Genomic DNA, 26,732 nt, shown 5'->3' with positions numbered 1-26,732 from the left:
TGGGGCCATAGCCCCTGCCCTGAAGAAGTTCTTGGGATTTGTTTGGAAGAAATCGACATGAGAATAAATAATTTACCTACTCTGTGCTAGGGACTTCATTAGCGGAAGAACCACAGTACAGTGGGGCACCAACACCTTTAGGACCTATGCCTGTTTATGGTAGAGGAAGGAGAGAGAGGGAAAGCTCTGAAAGGAGGAGCTCGCCCAGGAAATCCTGTCCTTGAATCCCTTCCCATCTGCCTAACTGCAGGCCCCTCTGCCATAGTCCTCCATGAGCGTCCTCTTTGTAGAGCTGATTCTGCACTTCTTTTAGAGTGGATCACACGAATCGTTACATAACCACTTTCTAAAGCTGTGAAGTAGGGATGCATGTGTATGTGTGTGTGCATGCATGTGTGTACTCATGCTCGTGTATGTTCTGTACAACCCTAGGCCCACAGAAGGCCATGCATAAGTGCATCTTTTTTTTTCATAAGTGCATCTTAATTGGCAGAAAAGTAAATAGAATTCTCTCCCTTGTGCCTTTAGAGCTTTTCAACATAGAAAATTATGATGAGGAGATGATATTAAGTAGAGCAAGTCGGGGTAGGAAGAATGTGGCCTGGGCATTGCAGTGGAACCCCTCAGCTTAACTACAGCTAGGTTTGCTTGTAATTGGGAATAGATGGTTTTCTCTTCAAATGACTAATTCCTCTTTGTCTTCAAAATACAACCCACTATTAATTTTCCTGGAAATCTTTCCTGGATTTTCCCAAGAGACTAATTCAGCAGGCCTCTTGTGGTCAGTCCTGAAGAAATGACTTTGAATTTAGTGTGAGAAGGGAGAAGGGGTAAGAGAGATTTATTGTGCACTTCCTAGGTGGGAAGTACTTCACCCGTTCTGATTTCTATTATCCTACAGGGTAAAATTCTGAGACTCAGACAACTTAAATAACTTGATCAAGGCCACAGTTAGTAAAAGGTGACACTAGGGCTGGACCCTAGGTCTGCCTGACTTCTAAGTTAGTTATTTTTTTTCACCTTCCACACCAGCCTTACAAATTCTATCAACTCTAGTCGTGCTATTTCCCTGTGTGATACTGTGATTTATTATAAGAAATATACATTTGGTCTTTGTTCCTGTTTCTGGCACGGAGCTCCTAAAACCCTTGGAATTTCCCAAAGTGAGGGCAGAGAGACAAAGGTGTCTTTTGTTATGTTAATGAGGCGACTTTAGGAGTCCACCTAAGGGTGGGGGCTGGTTGCCAGGAGAACCAACCCTGTTGGAACTTTCAGTCCTACCCCCCAAGTCCTCCTGGGAGAGGAGAGGAACTAGAGGATGAGTTAATCACCCACGGCTGGAGATACAGTCAATTATGCCTATGTAATGGGACCTCCGTGAAAAGTTAAAAAGAGAGGGTTTGGAGAGTTCAGGGTGGTTGAACATGTGGGGAGTGCTGTGCCTGGAGAGGTCATGGAAGCTCTGTATGTTTCCCCACGCCTTGCCCTGTGCATCTCTTCCATCTAGCTTTCCCTGCGCTATAGCCTTTTATAATAAACTGGCGATCTAGTCAGTACAATGTTTCTCTGAGTTCTTTGAGCTGTTCTAGCAAATTAATTGAACCCAAGGAAGGGGTCGTTGGAATCTTCAATCTACAGGTGAGCCATCAGATGGTCAGAAACACAGGTGACGACCTGGACTTGTAACTTGCTTCTGAAGTAATAGAGTGGGGTTGGTGTAAAAAAATTGCTTGTGGGGTGGGGAACGCCCCCTCCCACCCATACACATATCTGCAGGTGGAAATCGGTGACCAGAACCTTTACCCTGCTTAAAACCTTTCCACAGTTTTCTGCTGCCCTTTAATCTTCATTCCCTTTTAAGGCTTTAGAAGGTGTATGAGGGGCCTCCTTCCTCTCTAATCTCACCTCTCTTTAAATTCCCTCTCACTCTCTATATCCGACCCACCTTACACACAGTGCGCTTTCCCTGGCTTCTGGGCCAGTGGACAGGCTGATCTCCGGCTTCACTTTTCCTTCCTCGCCCAGCCCGCCTGGTCTGGCTATCCTTTCTACATCTTTCAAGGCTGAGGTAAGATATCACTTCTTCAGAGACATCTTTCTGGTCCCCTGATCTAGGTGAGGTCCCCCGTGTGCGCTCCCCAGCACCTGTGGCTCCCCTTCGGTAGCACATTTAGAACTCAAATTTGCAAACTCCACGAGGGTAAGAATGGGGCCTATCATATTCACCACTATACCTCTAACCCATGGCGCTGTGTCTTGTCCAGGGTAGGACTACATATATTTTCCTTATATATTTTCTCTATAATTTTCTCTGTTTTTTGTTTCCCAACCAAAGTAAGAATCATCGAACTGGGCACCATGCTCCATTTGATTTGATCCTCATTTTTCTCAAAGACCAAAATGTGGATTCACTACAAAAGAACGGATGATTTATTTCTTCATTTATTGGAAGGTGTCTGTAGCTCTTTAATAGAGCAACAGGGACTTTTTAAGACAAAGTACATTGGTCTGTAAATCCCTTAATCTCAGGAAGACATTTTTAATTACTTTGGGACACAATGTGCTGGAAACAGAAAATCACCATTAGAAAGAAGTCTTCATGATATCCTGTCCTTGCCTGAATCTCTTGTTGGCGTGCTTAGATGAGCACAGTTAGGGAAGGCACTGCCAGCTGCACAAATGCAGGCCGAGGCCCTTCCCAAAGGAGGCCTCTCTCTGGAAATCATTTCTACTGTTTAAGCAACTATTATGAGTCTCAAGATCTTAGATCTAAACAATTCCTCGTATAGAAACGAGCCAAACGATCTCTAATGGACGTTTATCATTTAGCTGCTCAGTGCCCAAATAGCCTTCTTTTTTGGGGGGCAATCCAAGACAGGCGGGAGGCACAGCCTTATCCCCCATTAGAAAGGTGGAAGGGCACAGGGAGAGTGACGGCAGGCCAAGCAGATATTCCTGCTGGGAACTTAGAATCACCACATTAAAGTGTAAGATCCATGGAGAGGGAGATTTTTTCACAGCACCTCCAGCAGTGTGGCCTGGTTGTAAGTGGCCTGTGGTAATGACCTCGAGAGCAGCATCCTTAAAAGACTGACGTCAGCAGAATTTCCTTCCTGGCTTCTGAGCTGGGTCCCCCAGCCTTCCTGGGATTCAGTGAGCTATCTGTTATTTCTCTAATAAATTCCTTTTCATTTAAGTCACCCAGATATCTGTCGTCTGGAGTTCAGAACTCTGGCAGGTAAATCCAGCATCCGAGCTCCCATCAGGCACATCGCTAGAAGAGTTAGCATGATAAGCAAGGAAGCTGATTGTGATAGAAGGAGACCTCTGCCTGGTGGCTAACAGGCTTTAAGTTAGAAAATCACTGATCTCTTCAGTTTCCTCCTGTATAAAATGGCAAGGTGGTCATCTTCCTACCTATCCTGGATGCTATGAGAATCAAATGAGATAACGTTCATAGGAAGGGACTTGATACATAGAAATGGTGATGCAAATGCAAGGGTTATCAGGGCTTAGCTAGCAAAATAGGTTAGAGGCAAAACCAAATAGGAGTTAAAAAATCAGTCTGCTTGCAGACGAGGATTACTCCTTCCTCACAACCTGAGATGTCTCTGCAAGGATTCCCCTTTGTCAGGGGTCGCCTGTGATAGAGCATTTTCAATGTTTATGTGGAAAGACTCAGGATCGCGTTTTAGTTCACCCTTTGAGACTTGTATAGGGACTCTTTATCACCTAAACATCTTTTGGGAAGAAGAGTACATATTATAAACAGAGTTTTAAGCAAACATCATGTATTTAGCATTTAGTATGTAATACAATATTTAATATTTGTCTCATCTGTGGGAGTTCCTACTAGTCAATTAGGAAAGAATCTGTCTGATTTGGAAAATACGTTCTGTTGGCCGGAAGGCTAAAAGCACTAAGATATTCTGAGTCTTCAGGAGAGAGCGGTTCTTTAGGCCAAGAGTTCAGATGAATACAACTGAGAGGAGCCCTAGGATTCCTAGCTGCCTTCAGAGAAGTTAATGAATGAATGTCTTCTTTCATTCATTCATTAACATGTGCCCGGTAGCTGGGTTCTGTATTAATCAATGGGATGCAGAGATGCTAAAACACAGTCCCTGCCCTCAGGGGAAGCTTTGGAGGATCTAGATGTTGCTTTTAAGTCTCCTCAATTTTAGAATCTCTGTGTATGATGGCTTCCTATGGTGGCTCACATTTCTCCTTGTAAACAGTTTATTATTTCAGGCATTTATATTTTTCTCACTAACTGGACTTACAGAGTGCGGACAGCCTTAGACATAAGCAAACTGCCAAGTTAAATTTTCTTTCTGAAGGCTGGCATTGCAGAAAGAGCATAGCTTTGAAATCAGAAGCAATGGTCGTTCAAATGCCACTGTCATTGCTGATTATCTGTGTGATTTTGGGCAAATTACTGAATTTCTCTGAGCCTTCAACCCAACAAGGTTATTGTTAGGATTCAGTGAAATCATAATACTTGGTGCTAAGCAGATACTCAAAAACATGAAGCATTTTCTTCCTAATTCTCCACTGTTCCTGCTTCCTCGGAGTCTTTTTTGGGAAGCTTTTCCTCCAGAAGCCTTCCCACATTTCCCAGGCTGGGCTAATGACAGCCTCTCCTTGGTGCCCATGTGATCCCCTGAATTTACCATTAACACTTTCCATATTATTGTGGAAATAACCTATTTATGTGCCTGTCTCCCCTTGTGAGCCTATATGTTCGCTAAGGTCACAATTATTTTTTTTTGCCTAGTAGTTTTTGCTGCTTAGTGGATGCTTAGGAAATGTCTGTGGATTGGTTTTATGCAAATAGGTTAATAAATTGTATGTACAGGATACTCCTTATCTAATGTTCCACGTGCCCCCTCTGATTTGCACTACTGTTTGAGGAAGATCCTTCTAGATTGAGGAGGATAGTTCCTCTGTCTTAGGTTTTTGGTTTGTGCTCTTCCTACCCCATCCCCTGAGCTCTGCAAATGATATCTTAATGTGAAAATGTTACTTCTCCCAAATAAAACACCTGCGTGCGTTTTTCCGGAGTTTAGTTTAAGGCAGAATTTCTAAAAGTATGTCCAGTTAGGTAGTAACTCATATTCCAGGGGGAAAAAGATTGTTTAGTTAAGTAAGGTTAGAAAATGCTTTGACAGCATTTCTTTATTGCTGTAGAGATTCTCAGATCCTTTATTTGATCATGAACCTTTCTTTTTTCATAGAGCATTTCACAGATCTGGTATTATATAGAAATATCACTTTGAGAAAAGCTGGAATTGGTATCACTGAACTGAATTTCAGACTTTTGAAGGCTGCTTAAAGCTGAGTCCTTGAGTAGTTGTCCTGTGGGTTATCTATTAGAGGTCTGACTTTACGTTTCCCGATGTACTATTTTTGCAGCATGTCTACAAGTTGTGAAATATATATATATATATATATATATATATAGTGCTAATGACATTGAATAAGCAGTACTTAAGGAATGTACCAGAAAATAGCATGTTACATTTGCTTCCCTTCTATTTCCATAAAGTTTATTGAATTTATTCATTTGACAGGTATTACCAGCCAGATTCTATGTCAGAAAATAGGGATGCTTCTTAAGTGTAGCCTGGGGCACTCCATGAGTTCTCTGGTCCCTTTTAGGTACTAGAAGGCCTTGGGTTCCCTCTGAGTTCCTCTGCAGAGAAAATTCAGTACATGCACAGGCCCGTGGAAAAAGTCCCACATGTATCAACCTGTCCATTCCTTTTGTTAAAACAAGGAAACACTTCTGTGTGGATTGTCTGTAGAGAAGTGCTATCCTGAGTCCTCTTGAGTGACCCACAACTGTGATGCCTAGAGGACCCCATCTCCCCACAGTCCGGCAGCTGGGGCACTGTGGTCCTTCATCGTATGGGCTGCTGTGAAGTTGTATGTGCCAAGTGGCTAAATATTTTGACCATGATGGGAGGGAAAGAAAAAGCCAGGGTGGTCGGGATGAAAGTGAGAGTAGGGAAGAGGCCAGCGAGATAAGCAAGGGCCAGACCCTGTGAAATTTTGTAGGCCATATCAAGAATTTTGGATTTTATCTTACAACAACAGAAAGCCACTGAAAGTTTAAGGGGAGAAACAACATGATCACATATGCTTTCTGAAAGGCTCACTCTTCCCAAAGTCTGGAAGTTTGTATGTGATGGGGGATGTGTGTGTGTATCCTGGACAGTCTATATGAAGAAAGGATTTATAGGGCTGCAGTAGGCCCTGCTGAATCCCTGCCCTCTGGTGAGCGGGCCAGGGGTCAGCCTCGATGGTGGGGCTCTGAAGCTGAGGCTGAGGAAAAGTCTCTTCACTGGCCATACTTCACTGTGTTTATTTGAGGTGTGGGCTCTGAGTTGGGCGGGAAGACAAATCCAGTAAGGTGGGGAGACGTCTGAGTGGGCTTCAAAATTGAGAGGCGAGTGCCAGAGTCAGAGAGTCAGCGAATCTAGACAGAATGGGGGTCAGCGGAGAGAGCAATGCCTGGACCAGGCACAGAGGTTTGGGGAGGCAGCCTCCGCCTGGTTTCTGGGCCAGCAACCTGAATTTAACTGGTCAGGGTTAAGGCAAGAAGTCTTCATCTTTTCAAAAACATCATCAATTCCACTTGGTTAGAATTCACTTACAAGTTGTTTAATAGGGTGCCCTGGCTGATACAGGACTCTGAATTTTCCGAAACCTTGATGAGAAGCAGGGGGCAATGTGGGGACACACAAAAATTGTATATTGTCTAATGTCTTTTTTTTTTAATTGAACTATAGTTGATTTACAATGTTTCAGGTGTACAGCAGTGATTCAATTTTATGTATACATATATATTTTTTTCAGATTCTTTTCTGTTATAGGTTATTACAAGATATTGAATATAGTTCCCTGTGCTCTACAATAGGTCTTTGTTTATCTATTTTATATTTAGTAGTGTGTATCTGTTAATTCCAAATTCCCAATTTATTACCCCCCCCAACCCCTGACCTGTCTAATGTCTTTTAAGCGAAAGGTGTTCAGTATTCCCTTCAGCAAATACTGTTTCTTTGAGCAAAATTATAAGACAGGCCCTTGGTTACAAAGGACAGGTCTACCCATTTTCTTGGGGGAAGCTGTAGAATCCCCGTTAACCCAAATGCAGATGTTAAATCATCTCAGTTTGGAAATATATACTGTTGTGTTTAAACTTGTGTTGGTCTGTGAGTCTCGTTGCCCTTCTTTTATTGGGAGAGGTGGAGTAGGTGGAGCTCAACCGGAAAAACAACAACAACAAAAGAACAAAAAAACCATTCTCGGGCCAGGATAACCAGAGCTGGGACTGATGCTTGTCCCTGGGGGAAGGGTGGAGGTTTTGCTGGGGTTTGAGTGACTCCAAGTGTTGAGGATGAGAGGAGAGAAACTAAATGTGCTGATTAGGTAAGAGACTTCGTAAGATTTCTAGTTTAAGCTGTTGTGCTTTTGGAAACAAGGTGACAAAGCAACACAGAGTGGGGAGATGGCTCTCGTCCTCACCTCTGCACAGTCCTCAGAGCCTCTCTGGAAGGCAGGTTTCAGGAACACTGAGAAACAATCCCTTAAACAGAAACCCTTGAGCACTGAAAACAATGAAAACAAGAATCCTCCATGGGGCTGGGGACAGAGCTGGAGAGGAAGGACATGGCTCATATGGCATGGTCACTGGAAGGGATGGGGTTGGTAAGCTTTTAAGAGGACCACTTCAGGGAATTAAAGAAATAATTTTGGGGGCTTCCCTGGTGGCTCAGTGGTTGAGAATCTGCCTGCTAATGCAGGGGACACGGGTTCGAGCCCTCGTCTGGGAGGATCCCACATGCCGCGGAGCAACTGGGCCCGTGAGCCACAACTACTGAGCCTGCACATCTGGAGCCTGTGCTCTGCAACAAGAGAGGCCGTGACAGTGGCCCGCACACCGCAATGAAGAGTGGCCCCCTCTCGCCACAACTAGAGAAAGCCCTTGCACAGAAACAAAGACCCAACACAGCCAAAAATAAAAATAAATAAATTAAAAAAAAAAAAAGAAATAATTTGGGACTTTGTGGGGCGGGGTGGGCAGGAGGAGGGCTGGATTTCACTGGAAGCGATTAAGAGTTGTCATTTGAGGTAACAATATAAGGGTGACTTTACCAGTACCCCAGGATGGTGAAGAGTGTATATAATGCTCGAATTCCAGTTGAGTAACTTGACAGTAAGGATCTAACAAAGAAAGCCCTTCCCTTCTGCATGGCTCTAAACATGAAGATAGGAAGGAAACCTGCGAATTAGTGAAACACCCGGATGAACTGTGACTCATTTTCACTCCTTCAAAATCACAATGCAATTTCAATTTCAGTTTGAAAATTCCCAGTTACCTATTCTACCTTCACTGCAACGGCTGCAACGTTTCACTTCTGGCCACACATATTCCCAACTACGTATCTTGGAACAGAGTGAGTTAAATACTTAAAGTCCATCAAGAGTGAGTTTTGGAGTTTGCAGGGTCAGCTAGGGTGATCTTTTTTAGACTCCTGAGGATTGAACAGACTAAAATTGCTTGGTGAGACAGAAAAGGATCTCTTTATAGTGGTATTGCTTCTGCGTGCTCTGCTCCATATATATACATTTTTTTCAGAACAAAGCACTGAAACAAATAATAACAGAAGCATTTCTATCTTTCCCTCTGCAGAAAGAATGCCTGAGGAGGCTACTGTACTAGTTAACGTGATTGCATGCTGAATGCCCTAAATTCTTCTCCGCAAATACCTCAAGGAGATGGTTCAATTATTGGATAAGACTTTCTATAATAAATCCCTGAGAGATAGAATACATAAAGGAGAAACTGGAGAGAAAAGATCACTCACAATACGTGTATGGAATGTGGCCTCAGGTGACGATTTTTTTCAGCATCTTAACTACTTTAGTTCTGTAGCTCTGGTGGGGAGGGGGAAGTGCAGGATAAATCCTTGCAATGGCGCCTGGGAATCCTCCATCTTCAGGTTGCCATGCAAAGTGTTTAGACAATATATGAACACTAGATGGCGCCCATAATCTTAAAACATAGTAAAAGGCTAGTTGCCTTTTCTGTATAGGCGAGTGTGACTATCTTGTCAGAAAACAGTCAATTATGGGAACTATAAACATATCTACTCAAGCATTTCCCACTACTGGGGTCCTATGAGGTGCTCCTTATGTAATGGTTTCGTGGTCAAATACGTTTGGGAAAAACCATATACTTTATCTGCCTCTAAGGAGATTCCCAGTGTACACTGGTAAACAGATGTTTTTGAAAAGCTCTTCAGGGAAGAAACCTGCTCACTAGGGAACCCTTTCTCTCAGTAGCAACCTAATGCAATCCTGCTGTTCCAATATCCTGTGAACTCACTTTGGGAAATGCTCATCTAGTCCAAGCCCTGCCCCCAAAGAAGGAATGGCTCAAACTATCTAAAAGAGGCTTTCCTTAGACATGGTTATCTGACACACTTTAAAAAACATCACACACATTCTTAAGGCAGAGTAGTTAGTAGTAATAGTATTGATTGAGTACTTAGAGTGTGACATGCTCTGTTCTAAGTGCTTTCTTCTCTTTCCTCAGTTTGCCATCTCTATCTCTACCTATGTTAGATGCATTGATACACAGTTGGCGTGGATTTGTGGTTGGTTGAATGCACAGATGCAAAACCTGTTGATACGGAGGGCCGACTGTATACATTGTGCTATGCCATTTTATATAAGGGACTTGAGCAGAGTGGATTTTGTTATCAGTGGGGTGTCCTGGAACCAATCCCTCGTGGATACCGAAGGACAAGTGGATCTGCTTTTAGGCAGTAAGCATTTTGAGATTAGTCCATTTATCTCATTCATCTTTGAGATTTCAATTCCTAGTACAGAACCTGGCACATAGTAAGCCATTAATAAAATATCTAAAAAGGTTCTATAATCTATATGGGAGAAAAATTCTGGGAAATAGGGATGAACATTATATCCCTAATTAGAAAGGTAACTATCTATTATACAATTTCCTTCTTTATGGAGACCAATTGAGAGCAGCGATCTACCCTCCAGCTCTCTTTCCTGGGGATTCTATTTCTCTTCTCTAAACTTACTATGTTATTGTTAGCATAGCATAACTTATTTGCAAATTAATCTTACATGACTTAGAAATCTATGTATTGAACTTATTTATTTATTTAAATTAATTTACTTATTTATGGTTATGTTGGGTCTTCGTTGCTGTGCACGGGCTTTCGTTTTTTTTTTTAGTTGCTGCGAGAGGGGGCTACTCTGCATTGTGGTGCATGGGCTTCTCATTGTGGTGGCTTCTCTTGTTGCGGAGCACGGGCTCTAGGTGCATGGGCTTCAGTAGTTGCAGCACGTGGGCTCAGCAGTTGCGGCGTGCGGCCCCTACAGTGTATGGGCATCAGTAGTTGTGGCGCACGGGCTTAGTTGCTCTGTGGCATGTGGGATCTTCCTGGACCAGGGCTCGAACCCGTGTCCCCTGCATTGGCAGGCAGATTCTTAACCACTGTGCCACCAGGGAAGCCCTATGTATTGAATTTTTTTTTTAAAGGTATTTTAAAATTTATTTTGGTTGCATTGGGTCTTCGTTGCTGCACGCGGGCGTCCTCTAGTTGTGGCGAGTGAGGGCTACTCTTTGTGGCGGTGTACGGTCTTCTTATTGTGGCGGCTTCTCTTGTTGTGGAGCACGGGCTCTAGGCATGTGGGCTTCAGTAGTTATGGCACGTGGGCTCAGCAGTTGTGGCTTGCGGGCTCTAAAGCGCAGGCTCAGTAGTTGTGGTGCACGGGCTTAGTTGCTCCGCGGCATGTGGGATCTTCCCAGACCAGGACTTGAACCCGTGTCCCCTGCATTGGCAGGCAGATTCTTAACCACTGTGCTGCCAGGGAAGTCCCTGTATTCAATTTTTGTTTAGAGTTTTTGTTCTTGTGTTTTCCAGGAAGTTATAACTTGTCCTTACATGTCCAGTGCAGGCTGTAGGTGCAAAATATTATCCTCCATATTCCATTGTTAATAATTCTATTCTGTCATTTTTCTTTCCATATTGTAATAATGTTTGAGCTTCTTAAGCCTGTTTATTATTTCCCTGCAGTGTTAAACCAATGAAATTCCAATACTGAGCCTTTAAACTAGACACTTTCTAGCCACAGTTTTTATAAATTTTTACAAGCTAAAGAGGAGAAATGTTCCCTTTTTCTTTTCAGTTGCAAAAAGCAGATGATATTTTCATTGTTGAACAATTCTTGCAAATGTTTTACATAAAAGACGGATATGATATTTGAACTTCAGAGATTTTTATGTTCTATGAATTGTAATCTCTAAGAAGACTGTAATTCTGATTGTTTGCCTTGCTTACTCTGTGGTCCTGGCAATAATATTTAAATGGATACATCTACTTCTAAAAGCAGAAATACTTGGGAGTTTTCTTTGTTGAGCCATAAGAAGGTTATTGGCTCATCTCTTTTTCTACCACACACAGAGAGGTTAAAACAAATAAAACCCATGACTTAGTAGATTTCTCATTTAAACAGAGTTAAAAAGTCTAATATCCTCTCTGTGCCTCAGTTTGTGCATCCTTCAAATGAGCATAATAAGGCACAGGGTTGTTATAAGATTAAATCAGCTATAACTGTGTCTGACTCAAAGCACCATGTAAATATTAGCTTGTTACAGTTCTGTGTGTTCCAGAGTGTGGTGTGCACACAGAGCAATGTGTACAAAGACGGTGCTGAATGAGACCGTTGTCAAGGTTTGGAAGAGAGATTGTGCTGTGAGGAGAAAGAACACTTATTTTGGGTAAAGAGACATTTTTTTTTTTTTTTTTTTTTTTGTGGTACGCGGGCCTCTCACTGTTGTGGCCTCTCCCGTTGCGGAGCACAGGCTCCGAACGCGCAGGCTCAGCGGCCATGGCTCAAGGGCCCAGCCGCTCTGCGGCATGTGGGATCTTCCCGGACCGGGGCACGAACCCGTGTCGCCTGCATTGGCAGGCGGACTCTCAACCACTGCGCCACCAGGGAAGCCCCAAGAGACCTGCTTTTGAGCCCAAAGTCATAGTCAGTAGATGTGGAGCTTTGGACAAATCATTTAGCCATTCTGAATCCCCTTCCACTGATAGGAAAAGTGGGAGTAATAATAACATATCCTGACACTTAAGATTTCTTTGAAGATTCCCAGAATCAATGCATGTGAAAGTGCTTTGTGTCTGGGAAAGTGCTATGACAATGTGAATGCTGATTGTGATGAAATGACAGAGTGGTCCCCCAGTCTACATTTTTTTTTTTTTGGCTGCACGGTGCGGTGTGCGGGATCTTAGTTCCTGGACCAGGTATCGAATCTGCACCCCCTGCTGTGGAAGTGTGGAGTCTTAACCGCTGGACGGCCAGGGATGTCCCCAGTCTACAGATTTTGAGCCAGGAGGAGGAAGTATGTTCTGGAAAGTATTTTAGAGTCAGTCTCCCAGGTTATAGTGACTTTCTTTTTTTTTTAAAGTTTTTTTTTTCTTTTGATGTGGACCATTTTTAAAGTCTTTTATTGAATTTGTTACAATATTGCTTCTGCTTTATGTTTTGGTTTTTGGCCTTGAGGCATGTGGGATCTTAGCTCCCTGACCAGGGATTGAACCTGCACCCCCTGCGTTGGAAGCCGAAGTCTTAACCACTGGACCACCAGGAAGTCCCTATAGTGACTTTTTAAGGCATCACTATTTTTAATTCAATACTTTTTCATCAATAAACATTTTTGAGAGACTGCTATGTGTCAGGCACTGTGCTAAATGTTGAGGATACAAAATCATTAAAACGATACAGAATTTGCTTTCAGGGAGTTTTTTGTAACTTTGTAGGGAAACACAGGTGTGTAAATAAATATGGGTGATGAGGTTTAATAGCTTATTAAACCTTTTAAGTTATATCTTTTTTTTTTTTTTTTTTTTTTTTTTGCGGTACGCGGGCCTCTCACTGTTGTGGCCTCTCCCGTTGTGGAGCACAGGCTCTGGACGCGCAGGCTCAGTGGCCATGGCTCACGGGCCCAGCCGCTCCACAGCATGTGGGATCTTCCCGGACCGGGGCACAAACCCGTGTCCCCTGCATCGGCAGGCGGACTCTCAACCACTGCGCCACCAGGGAAGCCCTAAAGTTATATCTTATATATATGATTTAAGTATAGAAGAAGTAGGTGGGGCGAAGTAGTTGAAGACATGACATTGGGTGACAGAACAAAGGCCTGGCATGGGACCTTACCCTATTTATCCTATACTCAGTCTTTCCAGACATCTGCTAGTTGATGAGTGAGAAGGAACCTGCATGTGTGGGAGAACCACAGAAACACATAAGGCAGGGCCATGCATGCAGACCACTGGACACTTTGCTTAGGTCCACTGACTACATTATACAGGTAAATCATGTGTGCATGGGTAGGAGTTGGAGTGATGGTTAACAAACATAAGGTCACTTGGAAAATTCTAGCTACAAACCATAGCTATAAAGCAAAAGCAAATTTTTCTAAGTATACAATGGAAACCACAAACTAAATGCTTCACTGAGTTGTGAACGACAACCTCAGCCATAGAACTGGGCTCCTTATGTAATTCTCTATTATTATTTGCATGTTTGCCAAAATTGCAGTATGGGCATGAACACTCACAATGGATTTAACTACTTATCATAGAGTTTATCCCAGGGAGGTAGTTTGATGTGGTAGAAAGAAGCACTCAATAGATATTCAAATAGAAGAAAGGACTTGGAGAAGAAAGGAGGAGGGAAAGCAAGATGGAAGGAAGGATGGATGGCAGGAAGGAAGTAGGGAGGGATGAGGGGTGGTATGTGGTGGGCATTAAAACTGAATATTTAAATCCCAGCTCTGACTCTTTAGTTAGGTTAACTCTGACAAGTTATTTAACCTCTCTGAACCTTATTCTTTTCATCTGGACATGGGGCAGTACCTTTCAGGGTGATTGTGGGCATTAAAAATTACTTTTATAAAATGCCTGGTAAATAAGTGCTTATTAACTGATTTCTAGTAATTTTTGTATTTAGGTAAATGGTCATGCTGCTACCACTTATCAATGTCACCAAATTGTATATAGCACTATTTTATACATTATTCTTACATAGTTATGTGCAACAAACTATATACATAAAGATACGGTTTTTAGAGTATAGTGATGGATTTTGAAAGAAATTTGGCATTTTGAAAAATAAGTAATATACCTAAAGAATGCATGCTTCTCAGTGTTCTATTGGATGCAAATATGTCTCAGAAAATCTAAATGAAAACACTAACACCTTTACCCGTATCTGAGGGAAGTAACACGCTTCAAACACCTGAACACCATTTAAATTACAACATGCACCTGAAGCCATAATGCTCTCCTCCACTTTTCCTTTGTAATTAAGGTGCTTTTGGAGTTATAACTGGGAGTGACTTTCTCTCTCAAATGGTGTCAGACATGGAGGGAATAAAGATTAAGAAGAAATACTCACAGATAGGATCTGGTCTCCTCTCTGGAGCTCCCCACTCAGGTCTGCTGGTCCACCAGCCAGAATGAAGGATACAAAAATACCTTCTCCATCTTCCCCACCCACGATGTTGAAGCCCAGGCCAGTGGAGCCTTTGTGCAGGACCACCTTGCGCGGCTCCCTGTAGAAACAAGTGGAGAGCACAGTTCATAGGGTGGCCCACTAAAGATTTACATTGCTTTTACTTTCACCAGGATATATGACACCAGCAATTCATTACCTGTGAAAATGGCTTCCCCAATTATGATAAATTTGCATATCAAAAAGATGCTAATATCAGGGCAGATGTCTGAACTCCTCACTGTAAGAAATGCCAAAATACCATGCAAATTTATTCCTTAATTCCAAAACATTTACTTAAACTAGACTTACAAGTTTCCTTTGTTTAAAACATCTGTTCTTGTAATGAGCACTAGAGTAGTATTCAGTAGGATGGATGTATCCAAAAAGAGGGAGAGAATTTGGGGGACAAGAGACTAGACTGAATAGGTCAGACCATGAAAGATCTTACATGCCAGCCTGTGGGTTTGTTGTCTGTTTGATTGTTAATTAAAATTTACTCTGTAGGCAGTGGGGACTCACTGGAAGTTTTTGAGGCACGAAGAATATTTAAATCCATTTTAGGAAGATCAACAAATGACCATAATAGGACTGATGGAGTTGGAAGCGCAGATATGATGGGAGACAGGAAAACCAGTGAGGATGTTGTCCAAGTAATCCATGTTTGAGGAAGTGACAGCCTGCCCTAAAGTGATGGCAGTGATAATGAAAAGAAAGGGTAACATGAGAGAGGTAATTTGAAGGGAGGAACAGAGGGTCCAGAGATTGATTCAGGTATTGGAGGAGGAAGGAAGAACATCTAAGTAATTGGCAAAAGAGGGGTAGGTGGGTCATGAGGATGAGTATGATTTTGAAATGCTCAGTTCCAGGTACTAGTGGGACATCCTTGTGGAGATGTGCAGAAGCAGTTAGAGACAAAGGATAGGAATTTAGGTTCTCAGAGAGGACTGCAAATTCAGATTTGACGGTCATCAATAAAAGGATGAGAGATGAAATCTTAAGGCAACAGTTCATTGAGTTTGTGTAGAAGCTGGAGAAATATGGAATGTGGCATTGTAAAGGACCTTAGAAGTCATCTAGTTGAATTTTCTCTACCAGTAGTTTCAAAAAATGTATTCTGCAAGCCTTAGGTTTGACCAAGGTGCTTTTTGTATCACCCACCCTCCTCTCCCAGATATCTCAGTTCCAATCATTAAAGGTTCCTCTTCTATTTTCCTGCTCTTAATGATGTAAGAATGGCAAAGAGCCATCCAATATATTTTTATACTAATGATTACACAGATTTTGTTATTTGCTATCACATTTCCTTGCACAAAGAGATGCATTATATCTATATTTAACCTTATTATGAGGAAGGATTTACAATGCACATCAGAGCTTGGACTATAAGTAATATGTAATAATGCTATGTATTAAGAGTTAATTCATTTTCTTCTGCAAATACTTTGTAAGCACCTACTATGTCAGGAACTGTTCCAGCTACTCGGAAAGTTTGTAAGCAAAACAAAAATCCCTACTATTATAAGCATACATTCTGATGGGGGTAGACCACTAAAAAGAAATAGATGCAATAAATAAGTTTGTTATATAGCGTGTTAGAAAGCAATAAATATTTTAAGAAAAAGAAAAAGCAGAGCAGTGTAAAAAGGATCGGTGCTTTCAGGGATGGGCCTGGGCAGGATTTATTGAGAAGGCGACAGTTGAGGAAAGACTGAAGGGGTGAGAAAACTAGTCATATGATATCTGAAGGAAACATTCCAGCCAGAAAGAATAGAGGCCCTAAGGTGGGAGGGTGCCTGGTGTCGTCAAGGAAGAGCTAGGAGGCCAGTGTGGCTGAATGAGTGAACAAGGGAATGAGAATGGTAAAAGATGAACTCAGTGTACTCGTTTTCTATTAATGAGTAGCAAATTGCCACAAACTTAGTAGTTTAAACTACAACACCCACTATTATCTCACAGTTCTGTAGGTCAGAAGTCTGGGTGGGCTTGTCTAGGTTGTCTGCCTAGGATTTCTTAAGGTTGGTATCAAGGTGTCAGCCAGGCCAAACTTTATTGGGAAGCTCTGGGGAAAAATCCAGGTCCATATTTAGTTAGGTTGTTGGCAGAATTCAGTTTCTTGTGGTTGTATTACATATATTTTATCATAAGGAATTGGCTCATGCAGTCATGAATGCTGAGAAGTTCCAGGATCTATAGTTGGCAAACTGGAGACCCAGGAGGGCCAATGGTATAACTTCTAGCTAAAGTTTGAGTCCAAAGTTAGCAGAAGACCAATGACCCAGCTCAAAGAAAGAAAGAAAGAGCAGATTCTCTCTTACCCAACCTTTGGTTTTATTCAGGCCTTGGATGGGTTGGATGTGGCTACCCATACGAGAGAGGACAATCAGCTTTACTCAGTACACTAATTCAAATGTTAGTCTCATCCAGAAAGTTCCTCACAGACATACCTAGAATAATGTTTAACTAAATATCTGGGCACCCTGTGGCCCAGTCAAGTTGACATATAAAATTAACCATTAGTCTTAACAAAGACTGAGGTCCCTGTTTTCTTGCTGGCTGCCAGTTGGAGGTCTCTCTCATCTTCTAGAGGCCACGCATTTTCCTTCCCATGTGGCCCTCTCTATCTTCAAGCCAGAAATGGTACATTTAATCCTTTTCATATCTGGAATCTCTCTGTCTTGTTCTTCTGCAATTAGCTGGATTTAACTCTCTGCTTTCAAAGGGTCATGTGATTAGGTTAGGCCCACCCAGATAATTCTTCACCTTAAGATCAACTGATTAGTAATATTAATTACATTTGCAAAATTCCTTTTCCATGTAAGGTAACTTAACTGTAGGAGTAACACCAGGAGGTGGAGATCATGGGGCCATTTCATAATTTTGCCTACAACAGGCAGAGAGGCAACAGGGGATAAATCCTGAAGCGCCTTGTAGACCATTTTAAAACTTTAACTTTTACTCTGAGAGAAATGGGGATCCACTGAGAAGAAGAATTACTTGATCTGATTTACTTTTTTTTTTTGATTTACATTTTTAAGTGATTACTTTGGTATAAAATAGATTTGAGGGGCAAAGTTTAAAGAAGTGAGACCAGTTAGGTGGCTATTGCTATATTTAGGCAAAATATAATAGTCCCTTGGACCAGGGTGGTATTAGAGGAAGTGGAGAACAGTGGATACATTTCCATCTATTTTCTTTTTCTGTTCAGACTGAGTAATTCCCATTTTTCTATCTTCAGATTCACTGATTCTTTCTTCTGTCATATTAATTCTGCTATTGAGCCCATTCAGTGAGTTTTAAAATTTTGTTTATTTTATTTTAAAGCTTTAACATTCTATTTGGTTTTTCTTTATATCTTTTATCCCTTTGCTGAGGCTTTCTTTTTTAAAAAAAATTTATTTCAAGTGTGTTTGCAATTGCTCACTGAAGCATGCTGGCTACTTTAAAATCCTTGACAGATAATTCCAACATCTGTGTTATCTCAGTGTTTGTATCTGTTGATTGTCTTTTCTCATCCAAGTTGAGATTTTCCTAGTTTTTGGTATGAGAAGCAGTTTTTTTATTGTATACTGGACATTTTGGCTGTTATGTTGTGAGGCACTGGATCCTATCTAATCTTAGTCTTTTCTGCATAGTGGATTGGTTTAGGTGTAGCATGTAGATCCAGGTGAGATGGATATTCAGCTCCCTATTTGGCCCTGGTGACACCAGGGAGGAGAGAAAGTGGGGTACCAGCTAACATTTGACTTATTCTACCTGCCTGTCACTTGGTGGGGGTAGAGGCTCAGGTCCCATTGGACCCACTGACACCAGTGGTGGAGAGAAAGTAGCATGTTGACTAGCACCACCTTGAACCACCTTGTTTTGCCTCTTTGCCTCTGGGTGGGGCTAGAAGTTCAGCCCCCCACTGAGTCCCACTGACACTACCCTGGTAGGTAAAGTGGTTTGCCACTGAGTGCTCCTTCCTTCTTCTTCCTTCTATCTGTTGCCACTGCCAGGGGGTGGAGGTACAGCTTCCAGCTGGTCCCTGCCAATACCAGGAGTAGGGGAATAGAATGCTAACCTCATTCCAGCTTGTTGCTGCTGGGTAAAGATGTAACTTCAGCTTTCCACTGAAAGTGGAGTCTCAACCAGCTACACCTCATACCATCTTATTCTGCCTTTTTGCTGCAGAGTGGGGATGGAAGTTCAGCTCTTGTTTGGACCACTGACACCAGCCCAGTGGAGGAAATGAAGGGCCATCTCATAATTGCTTCTCCTAACTGTCTCCGGTGGGGTCAGAAATCGAGCTATCTGCATGGTCTACTGGTACCACAATGGTGAGTGGACAGTTTTTTCTTTGGTATTTGGCTAGAAGTAGGGCCAGAATTACTAAAATGTTCCCAGTTCTATTCGTCTACCCTTTACCCAGTCCTTTGGTTACAGGAAGCAGGCTTTTCTTGAGGCTCCTTTATCTGTGTCTGTTGGTGGTTTCAGGGTATAGGCTTCTCTACTGCCCCATCCAGGATACATGGGAAGCAGAAAGGAAATCCAGATAACTGACATCAGTGTCATTCCTCTCCAAGCCAGTCTGACTTCTTTCCAACTTGTTAGAGTGTTGCTATGTTTATTATGTCTAAAGGTGGTTTTGCTTTTATAACAAGAGAGGGAGGATTAGAGAGGAATGGGGATATTCTATTTTGGCTGATACTGGAAGTCCAGGTTCTAGATACATTTGTGAAGGTAGGGGCCAAGAGGATTTTTGACAAAAAAAGTTATTATAAAAATATCCTTCTTCCCCAATATAAAACACACACTCTTAGTGGGACCAATGACATTCAAGCTACAGATAATAAACAGAGGGAAGGAAGGGGGCTATTATGACTCTTTATCTATACATTAAATATTGTGCTTGATGCTTTCTGTGCATCATTCCATCTATTCCTCAAAACAGTCTAATGAAGGATGTATACTGATGTCTGCAACTACTTTGAAACCGATACTAAAGGGAAGGTGGATTGATGACTGGATAGATTGAATAGACCAAGTATAGTAAAATGTTAAAAGCAGAATCTAGATGGCAAGTATATGGATGTCCATTATAACATTCTTTAAATTTCTTTATATGTGAAAAATTTTATAACAAAATATTGGGAAAAGTAAACAACCTGATGAAGAAATTATTTTGACAACTTTTTAGATTAGTGAAATAAGACTGCCTGCCCAAGTTTCTGCTGAGTTTAGTAAGTAGCAAAGGCAGAATTAAGACACATTTTCTGTTTCAAAATCTCAGAGTCCAAAGTACGATATATTCCAGAGATTGTCAATTGATAAGTTGGAGGCTTAATTTGACCCACAGTGTTTACAAATGTTTGAATTAGTTGCTCATATTTAAAATTAGGAAAATTTGCATAAAATGTGGATTTATGGCTTTACATGAAAAAAACCCAGACATTCTGTGAATACTGGCTCTTAATCTCATTGCATAGCAACAGTTGTCTAGAACATGGCCCTCTTTAGATGGGGCATTCATTCTCTAGCTTGCCTTGCATTCTCTAGTCTTACCTTTCCCTCACGTTTCTCAGACAAAAATCTATAAGTTGCATCATATTTGCACTTCTTGCAAAGTTAAGAGGAAAGTATTGTACTCAAGGTTCTATCAAAAATGAGAAAATGAAAACTTTACGGAGGGAGCCTGATATTTTAATAGAAAAATGGGAGAGAACAAAATTTCTTTGGAAGTAAGGATTATCCTTACATGTTTAATATGCAGAATGCTCTCTGCAGAAAGAATACAGCTTTAAAGATTATTATGAAACATCAGACCCCATTACATATCTATGTAACCCATTCAGGGGCATTTTGTTAGTGACCCTTTGCATAAAGCACATCATTCTTAAGTGATGGTAGTTTTTATTTATTTTCCTTGGACAAGTCTTTTAAACCAAATTACTTGGAAACTTCTCAACTCTTGAGATTTAAATGTCTTTTTAAAAATAGAATTTTATATCAAAGTAAATTAGGATGTTTAATAAAAGGGAGAAATGCAAAGAAATAAATCTGTAAGATGGTATGCAAATAAAATGTCCGAAGCACACTGCAAATGATGTACTTTTTCTAATTTAAACTTCTTATACTAATAACCCATTACATTATATGGAAGATTTTAAAGAGTTTTCATGTAAAGATGAAACAAACAAATGAAGATAACAACACAGAAACAGACTCACAGATATAGAGAGCAAACTAGTGGTTACCAGTGGGGAGAGGGAAGCGGGGGGTGGGGGTGGTGGAAAATAGGAATATGGGATTAAGAGATACAAACTACTATGTAGAAAATAAACAAGCTACGAGGATATATTGTACAGCACAGGGAATATAGCCAATATTTTATAAAAAACTTGAAATGGAGTATAATCTATAAAAACATTGGATAACTATGTTGTATACCTGAAACTAATATAATACTGTAAATCAACTATACTTCAATTAAAAAAAAACTGTTTTAATGTATATTTTTCTTGTCAGAGGATTAAAACCCTGTGGAAAATTAGAAGTTCTACTTTTTTTAATTTTTATTTTATATTGGAGTATAGTTGATTTACATTGTTTTGTTAGTTATAGGTGTACAGCTAAAGGATTCAGTTATACATATAATCCATTCTTTTTCAGATTCTTTTCCCATATAGATTATTACAGAATATTGAGTAGAGTTCCTCGTGTTATACAGTAGGTCCTTGCTGATTATCTGTTTTATGTATAGTAGCGTGAGAAGTTCTGTTTTTCTGATGCTTAGGTAAGTCAACATGTTTAAGGTAGTTGTTAAGCTAGCTTATTGTTCACACAGCTAGTAAACACCAGAGCTAGTCTTCTTTTTCAAGACAGATTTTTTTCTTCCAGTTTAATTGCGGTATAATTGGCATACAATACTGTATAAGTTTAAGGTGTGCACCACAATGATTTGAGTCACATACCTCATGAAGTGATTATCACAATAAGTTTAGTAAACATCCATCATCTTATATAGATACCAAATTAAAGAAATAAAAAATAGTTTTTCCTTGCAATAAGAGCTCTTAGGATTCAGTCTCTTTAACAACTTTCATATATAACATACAGCAGTGTTAATTATCATGTTGAACATTAGATCCCTAGTACTTATTTATCTTATAACTGGAAGTTTGTACCTTTTGATTGTCTTCATCCAGTTCCCCCTCCTTCCCACCCTTCACCTCTGATAACCACAAATCTGATCTCTTTTTCTATGACTGAGACTTTTTTTTTAACATCTTTATTGGAGTATAATTGCTTTACAATGGTGTGTTAGTCTCTGCTTCATAACAAAGTGAATCAGCTATACATATACATACATCCCCATATCTCCTCCCTCTTGTGTCTCCCTCCCACCCTCCCTATCCCACCCCTCTAGGTGGTCACAAAGCACGGAGCTGATCTCCCTGTGCTATGTGGCTGCTTCCCACTAGCTATCTATTTTACGTTTGGTAGTGTATATATATCAATGCCACTCTCTCACTTCATCCCAGCTTCCCTTTCCCCTTCCCCGTGTCCTCAAGTCCATTCTCTACGTCTGAGTCTTTATTCCTGTCCTGCCCTAAGGTTCTTCAGAATCTTTTTTTTTTTTTTTTTTTTAGATTCCATATATATGTGTTAGCATACGGTATTTGTTTTTCTCTTTCTGACTTACTTCATGCTGTGTGACAGACTCTAGGTCCATCCACCTCACTACAAATAACTCAATTTTGTTTCTTTTTATGGCTGAGTAATATTCCATTGTATATATGTACCACCTCTTCTTTATCCATTCATCTGTTGATGGACACTTAGGTTGCTTTCATGTCCTGGCTATTGTAAATAGAGCTGCAGTGAACATTGTGGTACATGACTCTTTTTGAATTATGGTTTTCTCAGGGTATATGCCCAGTAGTGGGACTGCTGGGTCGTATTGTAGTTCTCTTTTTCTGAGACAGTTTTTTAAGCGCAGTTTAGGTTCAAACAAAATTAGGAGGAAGGTACAGAGATTTCCCATAAGCATCCTGCCGCCACACATGCATAGCCTTCCTCACTCCCAATATCCCCCACCAGAGGGCTACGTTTGTTACAGTTGATGAACCTACACTGACACATCCTTATCACTCAAAGTCCATGGTTTACATTAGGCTTCACTCTTGGTGGTGTGCATTCTGTGGCTTTGCACAAATGTATAATGACATGTATCCATCATTATAGTATCATACAAAGTAGTTTCACTGACCTTAAAATCCCCTGTGTTCCACCTATTCATCCCACTCTCCACACAACCTCTGGCAATATTGATCTCTGTACTGTCTCCATAGTTTTGCCTTTTCTAGAATGTCATATGGTTGGAGTCCTACAGTATGTAGCCTTTTCAGATTGGCTTCTTTCACTTGGTAATAGGCATTTAAGATTCCTCCATGTCTTTTCACGGCTTGATAGCTCATTTCTTTTGAGTGCTGAATAATAGTCCATGGTCTGGCTATACCACAGTTTATTGATTCACTCACCTACTGAAGGGCATCTTGGTTTCTTCCAAGTTTTGGCAATTATAAATACAGCTGCTATAAACATCCATGTGCAAGTTTTTGTGTGGACATACATTTTCAGTTCATTTGGGTAAATACTAGAAGCATGATGGTTGGATCATACAGTAAGAGTATGTTTAATTTTGTGAGAAACTGCTAAACTGTCTTCCAAAGTGGCTGCACTATTTTGCATTCTCGGCAGCAATGAATGAGAATTCTTCACCAGCATTTGGTGTTGATGGTGTTCTAGATTTTTGCTAAATAATGGGTATGTATTGGTATCTCATTGCTTTGATAGAGCCAGTCAATTTACTTACAAGTTAAATATTTTGTCCATTAAATGGAGAGAGAACTTACACAATGGAAATTTAAAACACTAAACTAAAATATACTTTGTATAAGCCAGAGGAGGACCTGAATTTTAAAAAGGTATCACAGTATATTTACAGAATATAGTTTCCAGAATTATCGACACTCAAAGATTCACTTTAACTGCCCTTGGCTTCTATCATTTGAACCACAAACTTCAGTCCTTCATTATACGTTGCCTTGCACTCTGCTCTCTCTGAACGTCATGGTTTCCACGCAACCTCTCCATTCTCTCTAGTTCAGGCTTGGACTTTTAGGATAGTCTCCTAATTTGAAGATTCTTTGATTCTAGTTTCAATGTTCCAAACACTTTCTTTCCACTAGAATGACACCTGATTCGCTTAGTTCCTTGCTTAATTGGCTCCAGCCATCCTATGCTCCAGTCATATCAAACTCCTGTGCTTCCTTGAGTTTGACATGTTGCTTCATATCTCCATTTCTTGGCTCAGGCCATCTCAAAACCCAGTTCAAACTCTCTGACCCTCCAGACACAGGCGATCACTTGCTCTGTGGGTCCACACTGTGTCTTGTACACATAACATTGTAGCATTTATTACATTGTGCAGTGATTGTTTGCTCGTATATCCTTCTTCCTCAATAGACTGTGAACTCCAGGAGTTCAGGCACCAGCAATTCTCCAGCAGTAGCAGGAACTCAGGAAATAGTTACTGAATGAACGACTCAACTCCCACAGTGATTTAGACCTCACTTTACCTTCTACTTCAAGTTATAATTTTTTTGCAAATATCTTTCTTTTGTGCTAGATTTTAATTGGGATGGAAAAATCTATACATAAATGAGTGAAGCAGGCTGAGCAGGGACTGTAACAAACTGCGGGTATGTTCCCTCTAAGGGTAGCTTCTGCTCAGCTCTGGACAGGTGTTCCAAGCAGGAACACCGACTAGCATGGCCAGATTCTCCAGTTTCTAAAGACAAGAATCTAGATTTTATGTGAATTTCCAGAATTTTAAGCTGCCAGTGATAAAACATAAATAAAAGTACGGTGCAGGTCACACCCACATGTCTCTGTTGCGGATCAGCTACGGGCTGCCAGCGAGACTCTGTACTGTTCGCAGTTTGGCGGCACGTTCGGTGTCTGCTCCATGTTTGTCTTCTCCCCGATGCTCAGCGTGGCACTTGGCTCATAGTAATTCTCTGTAACTTTAAGCTGATTTAATATTCCACACTCAGTCCCCTCTCTGTCCCTCCAAGTTGTCTCATGCTGAAATATCCTATGTATATGTATCTTATATTTCCCTTTTGTCTTAACTTTTCCTTTTATATTAGACTTGATCACGGTCTACCTTCGTCACGATGGCCCATTCCCCCAGATGTGGAGCCACAGCTCTCATTTCTGCATATTTATTGCCCAGGCCAATGACTTCGGGTCTGATGAACATAACGCCTTGTATTTTCATGAGCTTCTCTGTGCATGAGGGCATTGTGGCCTCCAGAGAGATTATAATCTATTGAAGGTGTGGTGTCGTGGTTTATATTTCTAGGTATCCCCGGTATACCTAGAAGAATGCTCAATAAACACCTGATGATTGAATAAATGAGCACACACCGCCAATTTATAAAGAAGTGAATACTTTTCATACTAAAGTAATTGGAGCTCTAATTTTCTTGTCATTCGTCATCTAGAGTTCGGATGGCCTAGGAACCCATTAGTAGTCATTATTCTACATTATTAAATGTGAACAGTGGAACACAATTCTAACTCTTGTTCCTCATTCGGGATTGAGCTCAAGAATCATGATCTTCTAGGAGCTGTCCCTGACACTGTCTTCAACCTCCCCATTCGAGGCTGTGATGGGCACCTCCCCTAGCATTTCCTCCACGTATCTATCATAATGCTTATGACACTGAGTTGGCAGACTGTCCCCCTGTCCAGCTAGAATGATCAGCTTGAGAGCAGGGAACATGTCATTTGATTTTTGTCCCCAATACCTGGTACATACTAGGTGCTGTCTACTAATTTCAGCTTTCACATTAGATTTTAAATTGGAATCTATAGTAAAGATGGAACCTGGTTACTCATAATAGCTATATCCATATTAAAAAAAAAACTTACCTATCCACTTAAAAGTATTTATTTTATTTATGTATCCAAACTTTCAATAAACAAACATCTGTGGAGTACCGACATTGTGTCAGGCACTGTGAATACAAACATGAAAGAGCCTGGGGTGGGAGGAGCCACATGTAAACAAACAGTTATAAGAGCCCAGGAACGGGACGAGTGCTTGGTCAGGAACGTGCACAGTAAGCTAAAGTAGCCAAGGGCAAAGAGGGACCAGTCTTCTTCTAAAAAGGTTTTGTCTTTTTATCATCACCTGGATGAGATGTGCTACATTCACTTGTGCAGTTTTATTTTTCTTGGAATGTGATATAAAAAGCCTTTTAATTATAAACACCTTCGGATGCGGAGCAGCTGGGGAGATGCCACCTGATTTGCTCCCAGCTGTGGCTGAGCAGTAGCAGCATCGTCTTGTGTAGCTGGAGTCTCAGAGGATGCTCTCAGCCAGCTGGGATGTTTTCATGCAGAGGGAAGCAGGGTGCTATGGGCTAATTTTTTCTCCTTAAACCAGATGGCTTAAGAGGGTACAGGATTAAAAAAAAAAAAAAAAGAGGTGACTACTTAAACCTGAAGGCTTTCTCATGGCCAGTAGTAGGATGTTCCTTGAGCTTTGAACATCTGAGGTGTGTGAAGTCACTCCAGTCAACTCCCAAAATATCCACCATAGTGAGAGGCTGTGTGGTGCGGTGGGAAGTAAGCTGTGAAAATGTTTCCAGTCATCTTTCTAATAAAATACGTATCTGACCATATTACTCCTTTGCTCAAAAGCCTTCCCGGGATCCGTATGCCTTCAGGATAAAGCCTAAACTTCTAAGCATGATATCCAAAGTTCCCCATCATTTGACCTTTCAACTACCTCTCTAATGCTTAACTCTACCATGCTTCCTTGCACCCCGTGTTCCAGCCTTGCACCCCAGTTCCAACTCTCCAGGTGAGAGTTGTTCCTCACACCAGGTTGTTCCATGTCTTATTGTCTGTGTCCAGACTGTTCTCCAACAGTGGGCTGTTCTCTTTGGCTAGAAAGATGCCTTCTCCTGCATCCTCATCTGTATAATGAACTTCTACTTCCACTTGGCCTTCAAGACTGAGGCCTGGTGCTGTCTTCTCTCTGTTTCCTTATCCCCCTTGCCTCTAGAAAAACTGAC

General features: G+C 41.1%; 1 protein-coding gene across 7 annotated transcripts in view; it reads right to left on the bottom strand.

Moving 5' to 3' along the window:
- The window catches only part of DLG2 (discs large MAGUK scaffold protein 2), an 812,656-nt gene that overhangs the window by 354,195 nt on the left and 431,729 nt on the right, over window positions 1-26,732 (bottom strand). For all 7 annotated transcript variants that reach the window (XR_014326386.1, XM_082844899.1, XM_082844903.1 and 4 more), the window contains one exon: window positions 14,503-14,659. Coding sequence is in view for 6 of the 7 variants with exons in the window: in XM_082844899.1 (XP_082701025.1) it covers window positions 14,503-14,659 (157 nt within the window). In the remaining variant the exon portion in view is untranslated. The remainder of the gene's footprint in view (window positions 1-14,502; window positions 14,660-26,732) is intronic.

The sequence above is a fragment of the Leucopleurus acutus genome (assembly GCF_964270905.1).
Source record: "Leucopleurus acutus genome assembly, chromosome: 8".
Lineage (NCBI taxonomy): Eukaryota > Metazoa > Chordata > Mammalia > Artiodactyla > Delphinidae > Leucopleurus > Leucopleurus acutus.
This window is presented reverse-complemented; position numbering and strand designations above follow the sequence as displayed.